The sequence below is a fragment of the Thunnus thynnus genome, chromosome 6 (assembly GCF_963924715.1).
Source record: "Thunnus thynnus chromosome 6, fThuThy2.1, whole genome shotgun sequence".
Classification (NCBI taxonomy): domain Eukaryota; kingdom Metazoa; phylum Chordata; class Actinopteri; order Scombriformes; family Scombridae; genus Thunnus; species Thunnus thynnus.
In genome coordinates, this window is record NC_089522.1 from 17,431,156 (window position 1) to 17,449,794 (window position 18,639).

Sequence of the window (18,639 nt, forward strand, 5' to 3'; positions counted from 1 at the left end):
ATTACTTGAGGTGGGAAGACTTATTCACTGGAAATGAAAAAAAGGATGGAGATGTAATAACTGAGGCCCCTGGAAAAAGGTAGAAATGTACAATGAATTAATAAAGGGTATCTCGCTTGTAATATCCTGGCAGCCACAGGACATCAGTTATTCACAAAAAATAGTAAAGAATCCATAAAAGTAGGTCATGAGCGCATACCACAGAAATTCATTCGAATATTTAAACCCAGAGAGAGACGCTGCTGCACATCCCGCTGAGTTTGCCTCCGACATGAGCAAACTGCACTGGCGCTTTAGTCAACACACACAAGAGAGATAATGGAGCAGCAGAGCCTGACTCCTCAGAGAGTGATCAGGAGGATAAAGCTCAGTGAACCCAAGTGCTCCTGGCATCAGTTAAGGAGGAAGGGCCCGGGCTCAGGGTGTGATAAAGGCAGAGAATGGAGGTGCATGTGACCTGCGCTTGATGCGATAAAAAAAAACTGCAGGGTCTTTCGATGTGGACCCAGAGCTATAAACATGACAGAAAGGCGTATATGTCACGTGCTGGATGCATGGAGTCGGGAGCAGGGTCATATTGTGAAACATCACATCATTTACCGTGCGTCTTCTGCTTGGGACAGAACAGACAAAAAGGACATGTTCATCATTTGTTACATATGCAGCGAATCCATGGAGGGTTGGGAATCAGTCAAGGGAAGAGAAGGGAGAGGTGAGGAGAAGGTGAGAAACGTTTTCAAGTGCAAAGATCATAAATTTAACACCTTCCCCGGTACGAGCAGAGAGACAGGCGGGCAATCTTGAAGAAAGGGTAATGGAGAAAGTGATGAAGAAACGGGTAAAGGTATCTGTGACAAGAGTGAGAATGGAAGGTGTGCCGGCAGGAAGGTAAATGAAGGGAGAGGAAGAGGAAATAAACAAGGCCAGGTAGAGGAAGGGGTGATTTGGGCAGGGGAGCTAGAGCTTGGAGAAGGCAGGCAGGAATCGGGGTCATAAAAACTAGGAGATGTGTTCTGGCCTCTGGGTCTTCATATCTTTTACATTTCTAATTAAAAGAGATAAAGAGTGAGGGAGTCATCAATCCCACAGTGATTTCCCAGTTAAGGTTTTAGAGGGGGCTGTAAACTAGGCAGCCCGGCATCATTGATTTTATAATTAGCTATCGTCACCCCAGACTTAAGATGGAGGGAGTGTGGTAGAGGGGCAGGAGGAGAGTTTAAAAGCGGGAGCAGGAGACTGCCAGAGGAGCAGGGAGGCACAAGGATGAAGAGGAGGTCAGCCCTGAGGGGGGACTGATGGAGAGCCAAAGGTGAGTAGAGAGAGAAAGAACCAGAATGAGAAATGTATCTGATAATGAGCCAAAAGGGAATAGACTATATAGCTGCGTGAAACGAAATGGCGTAGTTAATTACCAGTGAAATGTCATGCGAGGATCAAAATATTGCCATGATCTTTGGCCAGAAAAAGACACATTAGAACCAATAATGGATACATAAACCATTTTATTATACAGAACCCCGCCCAAACCCTGTTACATGACTGATAAGAAAATACACAGTGGTGTATATGTGGGATAACCTTCACACACACACACACACACACACACACACAAAACTTCGAAAACAAACCATAACCGCCGGAGCTTTATTGCAATGTGCGACAGTGTGCCTGACGAGGAGCACTCGCACTGGAGCTCTCAGTGGATCAACAAAAAAATAACTTCCCCAAGACATAAAGTCAAATTACAACCACAAACAAGGACTATGGAGAATACATGTAGTGTGCTGTCTTCTGGGAAAGAATACCAGACTCCTCAAAACATTCTATATATGGAGAATCGACATGTAACCAGCAAACCTATAGTGACACAAGGTAAATGAGAGGTTGGGCAGACATTTACTACAAAACCTGCTGAAACTCCTCTCATAACGTCTTTAATAATCCTGTTCCTGCTGAAGCTGTTTAAACATTAAAATCTATTTCTTTTGCAGATCACTGACACACTTCTACCTTAAACTGGTCATGCTGGTATCGTTCCCTTTCATTAACACCGACATCTCGCAACAAAATACCTCAAATATGAAATCTTAACAGAGTCAGTATTTAAAAGTAGTAAATAAAAAACAAAAAAAGTGTAGATAACATATGCGTAAACACAACACACAATGGTAATGATTAAGATAACGATGACAGGACACACCTGACACATTGTTAAGTATCCATATATATCAACTTTTTCATCTAAAAACTCTTCTATAGTAAAAATAGGGTGCAAATACAGCAGATAAAATCAAGCATCAAAGTGTCTAGCAAATTTTCTTAGCCAAGCACGGAAAATTGTCACACATTTTGCACAAACAGTTGTGTGAAAAACCAAAAACACTTATTTCAAACTAAACCTGAATATAGTTTCATTGCAGCATAACTCAAGTTAATTATAAATAGAAAATCATGAAAAATGCATACAGTATTGATTAAAAGGTAGGCAGCCATTTTTTTTTTTTTTATTAGGCGGTACATTGCCATCGGGCTAGGGGAAAATACCAACACCATGTCATGATGTCAGGATCTATAAATGTGATTAATCTTTGATAAGACTCTTATTTAATTATTTTAGGCACAAATTTAAAACTGCTTGTAAGTGTGAATTAAAGATTTCTGTACAATACAAACTGTAATAAAGACTAAATATCCAAATGACCAGCTAGTAAATTAGCATTTCAATAGTTATGACATGTAAAATCCAGGATCATTAAAGTAAAAATTGCATCTATAGTGAAAAGCTTATGATGATTAACATTATAATAATAATGATATGAAATTATTGAAGTAGCAAGTTGCATCTGGCATCTATCTTAATAGACTTTAAACAATCTGTTCAATAAGCTTTCTATTTCAAATCCCTGTCCATCTTAGAGAGCCTCTGCATCTCTAAATCTCCTGAACTGCCTGTGATAACAATCAGCCGCTAATGCGTACAAGAAAGTGCATATCAAATCTTAGTTCTGAGTAAATGGAGGAGAAATATGATGCCATAGACCTACGTTACTGTGATATAATTCTAGCATGATGCTGTATCTTTACTTTATGCTGCCATGAATAGCGTTCAAAGCGGCTACGGAAGAAATTTAATGCTGGAAGAGACTTTTGCCATGATCTTCAGTGGAGCTAAGCCTGCACAAAACGTCATAATTACAGTGCCTGTCATGACTCCTAATCACAAATGTCATAAAAACGACATAATATCCATCGTAAAGCTCTCGACATAGCAATGATTCAACAGAAATCATTCCGCTACAGCCTGCAAACTCTCAAATGCCAGAGCCCGTGCCTAAAAGCCCGCCGTTTCAAACTGTGCAACAGTCTTATGTCAGTCATAAACACGGTGTTGACCTGCCTCCACAAGCATTATGTCATGCCTAACAACCAAACAGCTAGGGCAACAACACAACAGTCTAGATGGGGAAAAAAACCAAGGTTCACGGCAGATACGAGGTCAATTGCATATCAACATTTTGTCTGTGTAGTGATAGAGCTGTATGTGTGCTTGTTAGTGGAAGTAATGCGGAAACACACCAACTCCAAGAAAGTCCCCCTCCTCTTTGTGATCATTTGCCGTGGCCGTGGGCCGGATGTCCACTGGTTACCATAGCGAGGTGTCGGCCAGATCACTGGAGGAAAGAAAGACAGAAAGCAGAGTGTGCGTGTGTGAAAAACTGAAAGAAACACACATTCTGGTTGAAAGAGGTTAGACTGAAGGAGTGGCTGAGAGGGAGAGCGAAGGCTTTAATGATGCTGAAAATTGGCCCGTGACTGTGGTACACCCCTCAGGTAAATCATTGCTACAGCTTGCTGTCAACTTATCTGTCCCCTTGTCCTCCCATCTCGCCCCTCCATTGCCCCGGCTCTGTCTTGCACAGTCTCCCCCTCCTCACCCTGACTCAACTTCTTTTACGACCACATATTCAAAACTTCCATCTTCCAGCCATACTCACCCTGTCACCATAAATAATTGGTCGCATGTGTCTGTGTGCATTAGCAAGCATTGAATTCATTGTGTGCGCCTGAAACCAATTCTGTATAAGACCAGAGATGGAAAGTAACTACGTAGATTTACTCAGGTATTCTGCTTAGGTGCAAATTTAAAGTATAAGTACTTTTTTTATTCTTCCATTTTGAGATACTTTATACTTTTATTCTTCTATATTTCAGGGAGAAATATGATACTTTTCTACTCCACTGCATTTCCCTGGTGCCTGTGTTCACTAATTAGTTTGCAGAGTAAGGTTGTACACATAAATCAAGTCATGAGCTCATAAAATATGATGCATTGCTGGAGTTTAAACCAGCCAGCGTGACAGGCAGAAATTTGTTGGCTTGTTTGTTTGAAAGAAATGTTCATTTTAATGTGCAGCCAGTAATGCAAATCTCACTTTTTAAACATTAAATCTTCAACTGCGCATGATTTGTTGTGATTGTCTTATCGTCACATGTTCGGTAATGTCTTGGGAATGCATGCTGACCTTAATGATTCAATATATTTTGAGTGAAGTATGTCCGTGTGTCCACATTATCTCTGCACTTTAGAAGCTATAACACTAGCGTTTAATAAAATAGTTGCAACATTAAATGCTTCAAAGTGTTAATGCAACTATAACAATGTAACAGTGTGAAAGACAGCGGGTGATGAAAGAAGAACTACAACAATATAAAAATACTGTTACAAATAGAGGTCCAGCTTCAAAATCCTGCTGTACTTAAAAGTACCGAAGTATTATCAGCAACATGTGCTCAAGTATCAAAATTGGAAGTACTCATTACACAGAAAAATGGCTCCTGTGACTGATATAATAAGACATATTACATTATTCGATTAATACTGATGCAACAATTTTAAGCAGCATTTTATTCCTGTACCTTGTTGAATTAAAGCTACTTTAACTACTTTATATACAGTAATTTAGTCCAGTGGTTCCCAACCTAGGGGTCACGCCCCCTGCAAAGGGTCATAAGATAAATCTGAGGGGTTGTGAGATGATTAATGGGGTAAAAAAGTTCTGTCACACAAACAGAAACACTAGATAATTTTACTTCTTTGAGCCTTGAATAGTTATTTAAATGAAAGCATCTGAGAAGTTTAGAGGTGAAATCTCTCTTTTTTGTGGAACTGCTGACAACTCATAAATATTTGAAACATGACAAATGGCCCCAACTAGACACTGCTTTTTTGTAAAGGGTCACAAGCCAAACAGATTTTGAAATTTTATCAGGAGTAAATAATTTCCTTCTGGAAGTTAGTGGAGTATAAAGTTCCATAAAAATGGAAATACTCGTGTAAAGTACATGCGTGTCAAGATTGTACTTCAGTAAGGTTCTTGAGTAAATGTACTTAGTTACTTTCTATCTCCTGAAAGTGACAATTTGTACTTATGACATTTTTGTACATTGTTCTGCAAATACTAATATACTTTTACATTGGTAAAATTGTGAAAGCAAGACATTTAATGGAGTATTATACATGTGATAGTTGAGAATAATGGATTTCAGTACTTCAGTCCTCCTCCTCTATACATGTGTATTTTTTGTGTAATAGTGTGTGTTGTACCTGAGAACAGTGTCCGTGTGTTCAGGCAGCAAAAGTGCTGTCTCGTCTCCAGAGCTGTGCCTTCCACACTGAAGTGTATCAGATTCCTCCTCCTCCTCCTAAACACCAGACATCAACACACACACACACACACACACACACACACACACACAGACACTTAACACATATCCATGTCCAGCAGCTATTACAGTCTAATAACTTGCAAACTAGCAGCCTAATTGCTTCTAGGGGGATAATGTCTATATCAAACGATCCACTGCCCATGTTTAAATGGTGTGCATGGCTATCAGCATGAGGACATAGCTCATTTTCAGTATCACATATAATTACACTATGGTGGCGCTGAACGCTTCAGATAGCTTGTCTCACCGAATCAGAGCTGTGCGCCAGAGTGTCGGCTCCAGCCTGGTGTGGCGAAGAGAGAGGGGCCGGCTGGTTGATGACCACCGCACTCCTCTCCACCTCCCTGGGGGAGGGGGGAGGGGTAGTGAGGAGCAAGGAGTTAGACTGGCCCTGCTCACACAGACTGTAGTGTCCCAGAGGTCTTGGTGGACGGAGGGGCTGCAGGGCTTCTGGGTTCTCATCCTCAGAGTCAGATAACGCACTGTCTGGACGCCCTGCCAGATAAAAACATCAGCAAAGAAAAAATGGCTACTTTTCCTAAGAGCACTGCGACACAGGCCGCTCTGAACAATACTTAGTGCTGCTGTTGAATGATAATTAACACTGCGCATCACATCTGCAGGGCAAACAGTAGATTAACGTGTGGTTCCAATCACCTGTAGAAGCGACGGGGGTGTCGTCGCTCCACTTGGCACTGACCACCGTTCCCATCTTCTGCTCCAGCTGACAGATGTACTCCATCAACTCCTGTAGTGGAAAATACAGCCATCATATCACACACCAGGGTGGGACTTTAATCATGGCTTCAGCAGCTATCTCTCTCATAACCCTCATGATGTCCAACTCCTTCAAGCTAGATAAAATGATTATATAGTAAATACACAACATTTTCTATTATATAAATATTACTATCACTTCACAATAAAAATGTAAACACGTGTGATTTATGATGTGCCGCAGATTGCCTGCTATGCTGCCATATGGTGGATGTTAAAATGAAGCTGGACTCTGACTTTAAAAACACTGACCATCTACTCTGCCAGTAGTGGGCAAACGGGATGGTGGTTAGCCAACAAAAACTCTGCAGGCACTTTAACAACAGCAGCACTGACTGCTCTGAAATCCACTGATTTATATTGCACTATAAACAATTTATATAGCACAATAACAACTACGAAGACAACAACAGACGAAAGATCCACAACACCTGGGAGATTCACATTACCAGCATACTTCTGTGTATGTTACATCACAACACTACACACACAATATGACTATATTATTAATACCAATAGCTTTTGAAAAAAAACCCAAAAATGATTCATGGGTGCACTTCAGCTTGAGGGTGATGCAAATAGTTATTAACTTGTAGTAAATTTAAACAGCAGCTGACAGCAGCTGTGAGTTGAACAAAGATATTCAAGTAGGGTAAAACAGCCACAATTCACTTGTTAATCCATACAAAACTTAAGACTTTATGAATTGATTATAAACAAGGCAAACATTTTCAACAGATTGTCATTTGAGATTTTTGTTCTTGCACCATTATTTGTTTTAATCTCAGCACTTTGAAAACATCAGCAAAGTCAGAACCCGTGACATCATCAGTGTTTTCACATGAATAGACTTAACTTTAAGATCTTACATCTTTCCCCTTTTTTGACAAACATTCTGTCAGTACAGATTCAAGCTGTTTGATTCAACCTGTGACTGCAAAAAAAAAAAAAAGTCTCTGACCTGTTTCTCTGCAAGTAGCTGTTCCTTCTCTTTTTGAGCGACCCTCAGGCTGGCCTTCAACTCCTGGAGCTCCCTGCGGGTTTCACTCAGCTGAACCTGCAGGCCAGACAGGAAGGACAACAGGATATGTGAGAACCATCCAACAGATAGTCAGTAGTACTATACTGTACAAGGTAAATGAATAAATGATAAATGTTAAAATCTTAGTAAAGTTCACTAAAATAGAGATGAGCTGTAGTAAATTTGCTTTTTGTGCACTTATGCTTTCATGTATTTGTGCTCAGTATAACTACAAACACACTCACCCTGGGAAAACGAATAATTACTATATATAAGTTAAGTGACAAAACGAGCCTATAAAAAGAAACACTGAACGCGATAAGCTCTTAGGGGTCTTTCTCACCCGGTTGCAATCCTTTTCTCTCCCAAGCTCTACCTCCAGCTTCACTCTCTCCATCCTCTCCTCCTGCAGCCTCTCCTCCATCCTCTGCATCTCTGCATTGAGTTTCTCCATACGCTCATGGTCCTTCTGCCAGGTTGACACGCAAACACACACATTTACTCAGCATTCAACTCGACTTCATAGCTGCAATGCACCATAAGATCAGGAACTCAGGAGAAGTGTGGGAACATTTCATCTTGAAGTCATCAGATGCTATTTCATGACATCTAACAACATAACTCAGATATTTGGACAGCAACAGGACATTATGCCAAACATATTCAACATTTGAACTCCTGCCTCTAAATTCTCCACCTCAGATTGTATGTGCAATACCTCAGCAGTACGCTGCAGACTCTGCCTCTCCTGTGCCCACTGGGCTCTGCCCTCCCTCAGGGCCAGACTGGAATCTGCGAGCTGAAGGGTTAGTTGGGCAGCTTGAAGACGGGCCTGATGCAATTCAGCCTGTCCGTGATCCCTCTGGGCTACCATGGCACTAAGATCATTCTTCAAGCCGTCTGCAGTACGTTCAGTCGTGTTCAGGCGCTCCCGCAGACTACGCATCTCCCTCAGTGCCGCCTCACTCTCCGTCTGATCGTTTAGGAACAAGCGAGAATGTGCTGGTTACAAATCTGTTACCTGCACGGGGGGGGGGGGGGTTGCTACAGAATGCCAGTCCTGAATTAAATATAAATTCTGAATTTGAAATATCAAAATTATGTCTTACGTAAATACAAGCACGTCCCAAGATTTGGGATGTGTGTAATTATGTAGAAATACATTTATGTATCAAATGGTGAAATTACAAAGTATAAGTAACAGAGAACCACATCTCATCTCCGGTAACTGAGATCACATATTTTCCTCAAATAAATGATGGTATTAGGGGCAACTAATCCTCCATTTAAAAGAAATGCTAAATCAAAAATATAATATTTCTCCTGAAAAACAGTGAGGTATTCAAGAGCATATAGATGGTCATGATACATCACACATTTGGAGCTGCTAGCATGCGAATTTGCCTTGTCGAGTTTCAACTAACAGTCCTCCTTTCAACTCCTTCTCCTTTGACTTTCAGAGAAATGTCTGACCTCTTTCCTGTGGGCGGTGGTGAGTTTCTGGGTGAGGGTGGTGATGGTGTTTTGGAGCTGCAGGACGCTGGTGTCTCTCTGGGCCAGCGAGTTCCTCAGGCCCTGGAACTCCTTTGACAGGCTTCTGAGTTCACCTTCTGTCTGTTCCAGCTTGTTCTAAGAGAAAGAAATTAATGACGCAGATGGGAAATGTGAGATAGAGATACAGAAGGGAAAAAAACCCGCTTCGACACAGGTTTTATTAGTATATACAACATGTTCTGAATTGAAAGTACCTGCAGGCTCTTTCTTTCACCCTCCTCTTCTTTCCTCTGAGCTCCTGCTCTCTTTGCTCTTTCCTTCATCCTGCACACACACATATTTGGTTACTGACAATCAAAAGTATTTGTGACCCATGTAATACTAAAACTACATCTTAAAGAAGGAAAGAAAAAAAAAGAAAATGGCAAACCTTTCCAACTCGGTCTCTCTTTCCACAGTTCTCTGTGTCAGGGCTTTGATGTCCTCCTCCAGCTCTCTGATTCGCATTTCGCTTGCCTCCCTCGCATCCAATAAAGCACTTTTCTCTCGAGTAAGTGATTCTCCCAAAGCCTCCTCCTCCTAACAGACAAGAGGCATTTTAAGTTTATGAGAGAAATTTGAATTTATCATGGCCAGACTACCCAGATCACATCATTTCTAATATTTTAATACAATCACCCAGGCGTTTCACTGAATTACTGTTATTTAATTTCATATTGAAAATGGCTGGATATTGTTTAAGCTGAGACTTGTGCTTTTCATCTGAGAATAAGTCTACAGATACAGAGAAAAGTATGGAATCCATCCTAATTAAATAATCTTGCCGCATTTCATTTGCTAAGCTCCATACACCACCTTCTGCATCCTCTCCATCTCCTCCATCTTCTCTTGTCTCTGCTTCAGCTCTTCCTGCAACCTGCCGATGTCAGCCTCTAGCTCTCTGTGTTGTCTGTCCCAGGCCTCCCTTGCTCTTTTGTATTCCCCTTTCTCTTTCTCCCTTTGCCTGTTTGCAGCCTCCTGGGTCTGCAGGAGCTCAGCTCGCTCTCGCAGACATTCCTGCAGTCGACTCTGAAAAGAAAAAGGAGGAAGGAGGCAGCGGATGGGGTATCATAATTGTACTTTCATGTTTTTGCGGTATTACAGTATTGATTTCCTAACATCTGTGTTTTATCAGCACTCATTCGTTTTGCAAAACTGAAAAAATACTCTCCCTCACATTTATTTAATCAATCTATCCTATATTTGTTATCCTCACCTGCAGCAGTTCAGCCCTGGGTACAACCAGCAACATGTCTGTGCCTTCCTCCTCTCCATGGGCCTCCTCCTCAAGGGTCACCAGATCTTCAAGAGGCTTTGGGGCGCAGAATGTGAATTTAGGGCTGCGGGAGCAAACTTCTCCCTTAGCATCAATATATACAAACTCATACTCTTGGGAGTTGGGCTTGGGTAGGTAGGAAGCTAAAAAGCAGTGGCAAAAAAAGAAGAGAGTTGTGTTAGATTTAATTTGCAGAGAGAAATAATTGTGTTTCTAAGTACAGTACTGTGCAAAAGTTTTAGGCACTTTAGATATTAAGATTCTTGTCCTTAATGCAAAACCATCAGGGAGGTGTCTGATCAGTCCCAAACATATTCTGCAGCATGACAACCACCCTAAACATACAGCCAGAGTCATAAAGAACTATCTTCAGCCACAAGAACAATGAGTCCTTCAACAGATGGTGTGGCCTCCCCCACAGAGCCCTGATCTCAACATTATGGAGTCAGTCTGGGATTACATGAAGAGAGAGAAGCAGCTGAGACAGCCTAAATCCTGAAAAAGAACTGTGGCAACTTCTCCAACATGCTTGGAAGTGCCAAGTACTTAGAAAAAATGTGTGCGGGTGTACTGAGGAGAACTGGTGCTGTTTTAAGAGGCAAAGCATGCTCAAATCAAACATTGATTTATTTAGATTTCTTCTGTTACTGAACTTTGTACGAAGTTAACTGGTAAATAAAACAATTCGTGGTGGAAAGCAGCCTCATTTTAGTATATAAAACTTTTGGACAATAGTGTAGCTCTGTCTTCATTTGGAGCTAGCTATACATAGTGTATAAAAAGAACTAGGTGAGGTAATCTAACTACATCTAAATTTGGAAGGGCTAATCACTTTATAGGTTACAATAAATTTACACAGGCTGACAATATTTTGGTATTTATACAATAAAAGCCTGTAACACATTTATTTTATATGATATGGCTGAGCTAAAGTGATAAATAAAGCAACATTCATAAAACAGTGTGCCACCGAAAATCTATTTTAATGCCGTATTGCAGTAACACTGATTTCTTTTCGGCGCCTGTTGCAATACAGCTTCCGGCCACCGGCGGCAGCACTCAGCTCGTTCAGCACAGGTGAGCGACAAAGAAGTCGCGCGCCGTTTTTGAATTTACCTGCGTCGGAATAAACAGTGAACAGTGGAGATAACGCGAACTCCTTAGCAATTAGTATATTTTTGTTACTTTAACCCGGACTGGAATCAACTTTCTTCATCCTGATATACAACGTAGATGTCCGCCTTGCCTCGACTTTGTTCCCGTTTTCTGTTAAGATACTTAACAAGCTACCTGAAATAGGTAAGTAACTGTTAACCACTAGCTTAACTGACTAGCTTAACTCTCGACAAGTGTTGCTTCAGTTTGGAGATGCCTATCAAAGTGGGTTCTTTGTCTGTACTTAAAGAAATACATTTGTTGAGATACACTTGTTTATTATCTAAAGTTACCAATTTAATCTCTGCAACGTTATGTTCAGTAGAGAGACATCATGTTCAGCATGGCGTCCCATTAGCAGGTGCAAACAATTCACCTCTGCCCAAAGAGGGAAAATACACCTGTGACCGGCTCCAAATGTGTCTGTATTTGGTTAGATAGCAAGCCAACCACCAATACATCCAACTATTAAATGGCTTTTGTACAGAGTGTCAGAAAGTTATTAAAAAACAAAACAAAACAGTAACTTCACGGTGTGGACAGGTGTAGCTTGCAGTCATTGGGGCCCAAACATTAACATATCACAGAGCTACTGCGATATGTTACAGCTACCTAGCTCTATTAGCTAAGTCCAGTGACAATACTGACATAAAATTCTCATCTAACGCCCGTGTATAAGCAGCTCCTGTTGATGAGCCCATCCATGATTTCTGTCTCTCACAGCAAGTCTTTGGTTTGCTAGCATTGATAGTGCTACTATATAACTGTTTTCTTGGTTAGTTGTACTATTAGCTTACCTTTGCAACAGACTTTCAGTTTATTTTCAAGTATACCATGTTTGTCTGTCTCTCCACATTCTTTATTCTGTGATTTTTTATTTTATTTTTACTCATCCTAAACCTACAGGAACCGATGATGTTATGCCTCCCGCTTCCTACTGTGACCAGACAGCAGCAATGACTTCATCCAGCCCATAAAAGTAAGCTAATCTAATATTATCCTTATCTCACACAGGCCGTAGCTTCATTTTGATTTACTTGGAAATACTGTTTCACAACACATGTACAGTAAAGGAGGAAGATGGAAAACAGACAGTTTCCCATCTTCCACAGACAGTGGAGCAAAGTTTATGAGCTGTATTGCAACTCACAGCACTAGCTTAGGTCATAGTGCAGGCAACCTTCTCTTTAAAAGGTGCAATATGTAAGAATTATGTGTGAATTTCAGTTTAAAACATTCAAAAATGTAGTAAAATTATTATGTCAAAGACATCCCAACTTTTTGGTGACATGTTGCCCCCAATGGTTTTGGAGTGTGGAATATGAATTTGACACTTTTTACATATTGCACCTTAAATCATTGCATCGCTGGTGATAAGGAACCATCAGCGGTTTCTTTAAACTTTGTTTCCTCTGCTCTCCTTCCACTGAAGAATGACATTGACAGTATGATTAACTTAGTGATAAATCACTCTGCTAGAGGTCAATGCCTCACCTGCTGCACACGTGCCCCTCACACTGAATCAAGCTTATCAGCTGCTGCTGACAGACAGGACAGAGTGAACGCTGTAGTCTCCAGTGAGTGGTAGTACTCAGAGTAGGCTTTGAGCCATTGTCTTCGTCATCCTCATTACTCAACCTCCTGCCTATTAAAGAAATTCATTCAAACTGTGACAGAGGCTGTCTGTTAAACAGACTAAGCCTAGAGGGATATTTGTCTTCTGCAAAGGATATTTCCCTTTTACTTCTGTGAATTCTGTGGAAATAGTTTTTAAAGATACAAATGCCTAAAATGTTTCTCCACTCAATGCACAAGTTGCTAGTAGGAGTGTGCCATATAATATTGTTCATGATAATACCAGTATGATTTTTATGTAATAGGAATTTGTCATATCATGTTATAAATATGGCTGTGCAGCTGCAGCAAAGAGCATGGCTGAAAGTGAATGTAACACTGTTGCTGGTTTGCTTGGTTCCAGAAAAAGGAACAACTTCTGTAGTGTGTAATACGTCACACAAGAAAGACTGTATAAAGCCCTTAGCTAACCATGATCATGAGATGAGACGTATCTGTCTGGTTCAACTCAGATGTCAACAATTGATTGATTGTTTGTCTGTTTTACAGTATTTAGAGCAGAATGTTACAATGTTGGGAAAATAAAGATAACCCGAGAAAACTAAAAAGGTAGAGACAAGTAGCTCGATTAGTCAGTCAGGTGGGAATGTGTGAAGAAAAACACTCTACAGTCAGACCGCACACATGTTTTTACACACTTACAGTTTCATTGAGTTGAAGTTAAGTTAGATATTGATCAGTTTGTATTTTAGTCTCAGAAGGTTTGTGTTGATAGCATCGATGATTCTGATCAGTTACTTTAAAGGAGAGCACAGCTTTACCTCTCTGTCATGTCGTCCTAAATATTACTATCCCTAAACTATCACATTATTTATATATCACGCACCCCTAGTCACTAGCTATTTGAACAACAGACCAATTCAGTTCACAGAAACAGCAATCTCCAACTGAAGGTTTTATCTGTGGATCTAGTGTACAAGTATAGGTTCTGGCAAACTATTGTAGATAAAGTGAGAGAACAAGGACACGAGTACCCTGGAAATGCACACAGCAGTTGACATCTGTGCCCTCTTGATAGTCAGGTGGAGCCAGTGCCCAAACAAACGTGTGGTAGTCCTTCACTGATGACCATCCCACCTGGTAGAAAACATGCAGACAGTTTTATTTTGCAGTTGGATGTATATACTTAAGGATGTGTATAATTTTTGTGACAATCATCAGGTTAACAATACCTTGAAGAGCCCTATCCAGTCATTGCTGGCCCAGGTGTGCTGTGAGCTCAGTGTGTAGTGGCAGTCGACTCTGCTCTGAGGGAAGTAACTGCAGCCCACGTTTCTAAACTCCACCCGCCAAGCCTTTTCCATGGCAACAAAAAACAAAGGCAGGCTTTTTTGCACCTACAGGGAAAAAAACAAACATTAAAACTTGAATCCAAATGTTTTTTTTTAGGTTGTTCACTTCATATTCAAGGTAGAAACTGACAAGCATGGTTAGACAAGCTGAAATAGGTAAGAGGTGACCTCTGGAGAACAAACAGGAGAGAGCCAGTAGTCTGTGAATATTCATTCAGTGTAAAAAGATATCCTGACTGAGTGCACACTTGAGGAAAGGACACCACTACTAAACCGCAGTGACAGCAAGGCATTTGAGCAACATGACATACTGTATGTTTGTCACTAGGGCTATTTCAGTCAGTGTCAAAATCATTTGCTATTGTACACCGTCACGTGTAAGCATGTGGTACAAGGTGTCTGGGGCCTCTAGCATGTACAGGGCTCAAATTCTACTAGGAAATACACTACTTGAATTTTAAGGAACTGCTGCTTGCCACACTGCTTGGAGACACGTGCAGCTTACAGAAAGCATTATTTATTCATTTAGCTGTGTGTGGGGCATTGACCCCACTATAGGGCATATGTGCCTACCTGTCATGGCAAAATTCAAATTCTCCCTCAGACACACTTTAAAACAGCAACACAGGGCAAAAGGAACTCATAATAGTGCAGCAGAGACTATAAACAGACCAATGACAACATGTGCTCTACAATTGTGGATTGAGTGACTTTATCATCCTTATTTATCTCTTGTGGTATGATATAAATAAAATAATGGGGATTTTTTTTTTTCTAAATTAATAACGCATTTTTCCACATTCAGGAATATGGGAAGAAACTTTAATAGTTTGAATAGTGCAGAACATATTGCAGATGCCGTCTGAAACGACAGATTAGTGACAAAACTACAGCCTACTGTAGCAGCGTATTCTCCAGGGTTCATATTACACAGCACGAGGCTTGAGGCCCAACAGTAGCACATGTCGAGAAAACATTGAGTACCATGCGCATCGATGCAAGCTTTAGAAAGACAAACGTCTCCTCAAAGCCACTACAGGCAGATCTGAACCTGTACTCGCTAATTATCGCTGTCTAATTAGTTGATGTGCTGCGCATGCACGTCAGGCGAGACAATAACAGGCTTTGTTAACAACAGACAGTATCTGCGCACATTTTCTGCCGACCATCTCTGACATCTCGCTTACCTTTTATCGTCTAGACTTCTCTGTAAACAGTCTGAACAGAGAGACGTCTCTCTATCAGCTACAGGAAGTCACGAGCCGTGAGAAAACAACAAAAAAACCTGAGCGAGACAAAGTCGTGCTTTCCTCCTCGGGCTCAGTTGCTCCTCTAACTCGAAACAATAACAAAAAACCAAAGCAAAACACAAGCATGACAGGTTGACTCCCACCGCGGAATTGTGGGAGCTGGTGTCCACTAGGTCGGCGAAACAACGCTGAAACACCGCACTATAAACTACAACCCCCAAGCTCAAAGCGGAGAAGCAGAGGTCGCACAAAACGTAATATGATGCTTGTCATCGGCGGCTGTTGTTTTTCTCATCTGATGCTCAGAGTCGCTGGTTGTCAGACTGTGTGGCGTTGACCAGCCAATATTTCTTTTGTGCGAGGAGGAAAACAACGATTTTAGCAAAACGGAGTGTAGGAGGAGTGAATATTTGACCTATGTTCGCTCACCGTTATGTTTTCATTTGCAACAGATCATCTCATAGGCTACAGATGTCTCATAAATGTTTGCATTGCACTTACTGTACAAACCAATGCATTATTTTCCCTCTATAACCCTACACCCAATGCTCTATTGCAGCTGTATGGCATTAAAATACAATCAGTTCTCTTATATCATTTTGTACTAATTTAAATATTTTATATTGGCTATTTTAATTTTTATTAATTGAGTTGAATTGATGTCCAGCAGCGTCTTGTTCCAAGATTTACTGAGTTATCTGTGTAACTTTGCTGAGGAAAAGCTGGAATGAGTCCATGTTCTAGATTTAATGGAGAATTCGGGTTTTATTCTGAGAAATTCCCAAATAATCCACTAATCCTACTGTTTGGAACGAGTCCCAGAATGTCAATCTCTGTGAGAGATGCCTCAGAGCTCTTCCTGTGTCTTGTAACATGTGGTGACAAATGAGAGCTGTCCTGCACGATGATGCTACGGCAGTGGACAGCAGATGGCAGTATACCATCTTGAAAACCCAGTGCTTTGTATTCAGGTTGTTGCCATATCCTAAAACCACTAAAACACACAGTGCATGCTCTCTAGCCTCTTGAGACTGTCCTACGACCTTGTAAAGCCATGGTAGCGCCCATGTTTTGTCTCTTTCTTTACTGTCGGAGAGACTTTTGATAAAGAGAGGACACTGATTAAATAGGGTGCAGCATGAAATAGGAAAATGAAGACACTTAACGCTGCAGACATTTCCTTAACTTTGCATAAATTACGACTGTCGCAATGAAGGTTTTGCATATATTAAAACAGAACAAGCAGAGTATGTAACTGACTACTGACAGAAATATCACAGACAATGGAAAGGACTGATGTAGAATCCTTAAATGGGAGTGTATAAAATAAGTTATATTGTTTGTCTTGGATCAAAGTGTGTAATTTGGAGCTTTGAATTAAAATACAAATTTTGAAATTGCTTTTATAATTCCTGTAAATGTGAACTCTATTTGAATCTATTTAAATTTGAATCTTGATTAAAAAATGATTATTCAGTAGGTTTAATAACATTATTCCATTGCAGCACACCGTGTGAGGCAGTTGAGTTCCTGAAACCACAATAAAGCAAATACCCAGATCATAGAAGTGGAAATTACAGTTAGTATTTGATGTAATCATGCCTCAGTAACCACAGTTTAAATAATGTTCATAATATATTACATATGGTTATTGATGTTCCCATACTGTTTTAGCCTGCTTATTTATCTCTACTCATTGATGAGTCAATCCAGTCACACAGTACTTTACTCCTCCTCAATTAGTAAGTCCAGTTTGGCTAATTTAGTCTGTTGAAGACACTATAAGGACGCTTCATGTAATTTTATGCCGACGGACAGTCGATGTAGAGACCCTATAAATTGTGTTTAAGTGGATTAATAGTGTGCTGAGCCTGTGTGAGCAAAGTGGTGCTGGAGGTTGTGGCTCTCTCTATGCAGTGGGATAATTAAATAGTTTGTACTGCAATGACTAGCTTATTCAGTTACTGTTTATCCATTGTTTATATTTGTATTATAGACTGTATGATGTTAGGAAATAAAGATCTTAAAAGTGTTAAAATTGTAAACATGATTTTGTAGCATCTGTAGCTTCCACAAGATTCAAAATAATTGTCTTTTTTTTGATCTGGTTCTATTGTGATTTCTTTTATGCAGTAACTATAGACTATAAACTAAGACCTGGTTAAGAATTAATCATATACGCTGGCTCCTACTGGCTCCTGTTTGTGTTACTGGTATTTCAGGAAGTGTTAGCAGACCTCAGATAGCCTTGACTTTGAAGCGTCACTGTTGTGTGAAGTTAGACGATGGCTGTGCTGTAGGAATGTGAGTCTTCACCCTAATAGAGACTAGACTGAAAGTGGATTGTCCATGAAACTGCTTGATCTTGACCTGGTTGCCTGCTGTTATGGCTCCTCTGTCTGTCATAACCCCCCTCCAACCCCCACCCCCAAAACATGCACACACATGCACAGACACACCATCTTCTTTCTTTGGGAGGTACAAGCTAGACTAATATCAACTAGAGTTGGGCCATATATGGATATTATATCTATTGTGATATGAGACTAGATATCGTCTTAGATTTTGGATATTGTAATATTGTGATATGGCATAAGCAGGCACAAAATTAGCACCGGCCACCAGCCAAATGCTGGTAAAATATTCAAGGGGCTGGTAGATTAGCTTCACTTACCAGCCAAAAAAAACAGTGGTAATCTACTGATCGGCTGGTAAAATTGAAACATTCACTAGACATTTAGCCAGTGGACAAAAAAGTTAACTTTGCACCGTGGGTATTAGTATTGTCTTTTCCTGGTTTTAAAGGCTACATTACAATAAAGTGATGTAATTGTCTGAACTCACCAGACTGTTCCAGCGGTTCTATTATTTTCCTTTATCCACTTAGTCATTATATCCACATTACTGTTGATTTATTCATAAAAATCTCATTGTGTAAATATTTTGTGAAATCACCAGTAGCCATCCCTACAA

The 18,639-nt window shown here is 40.4% G+C and overlaps 2 protein-coding genes across 7 annotated transcripts in view; one reads left to right on the forward strand and one right to left on the reverse strand.

The window, feature by feature from the left end:
- Positions 1–1,484: 1,484 nt before the first annotated feature.
- On the reverse strand, positions 1,485–15,800 carry calcoco1a (calcium binding and coiled-coil domain 1a). Its single transcript, XM_067592250.1, has 15 exons — positions 15,604–15,800; positions 14,297–14,461; positions 14,099–14,201; positions 10,275–10,477; positions 9,875–10,087; positions 9,450–9,598; positions 9,274–9,343; positions 8,999–9,154; positions 8,244–8,498; positions 7,869–7,994; positions 7,466–7,561; positions 6,385–6,475; positions 5,975–6,222; positions 5,606–5,703; positions 1,485–3,671 (listed from the first exon to the last, which is right to left on the reverse strand). The coding sequence occupies exons 2-15, from the start codon at positions 14,426–14,428 to the stop codon at positions 3,644–3,646; spliced, it is 1,968 nt and encodes a 655-aa protein (XP_067448351.1). The 5' UTR covers positions 14,429–14,461; positions 15,604–15,800; the 3' UTR covers positions 1,485–3,643.
- hoxc11a (homeobox C11a) overlaps positions 11,544–18,639 on the forward strand; it is a 76,543-nt gene continuing 69,447 nt past the window's right edge. For all 6 annotated transcript variants that reach the window (XR_010928669.1, XR_010928672.1, XR_010928673.1 and 3 more), the window contains exons 1-2: positions 11,544–11,633; positions 12,396–12,468. The gene's annotated coding sequence lies outside the window, so the exon portion shown is untranslated. The remainder of the gene's footprint in view (positions 11,634–12,395; positions 12,469–18,639) is intronic.

Coding starts and splice junctions, on each gene's coding strand:
- calcoco1a (XM_067592250.1), bottom strand. CDS start 14,428: ATGGAAAAGGCTTGGCGGGTGGAGTTTAGAAACGTGGGCTGCAGTTAC. Junction 9,599..9,874: donor AGATGGAGAGGATGCAGAAG/GTGGTGTATGGA, acceptor CTTGTCTGTTAG/GAGGAGGAGGCTTTGGGAGA. Junction 7,995..8,243: donor GTCTGCAGCGTACTGCTGAG/GTATTGCACATA, acceptor TCAACCTGGCAG/AAGGACCATGAGCGTATGGA.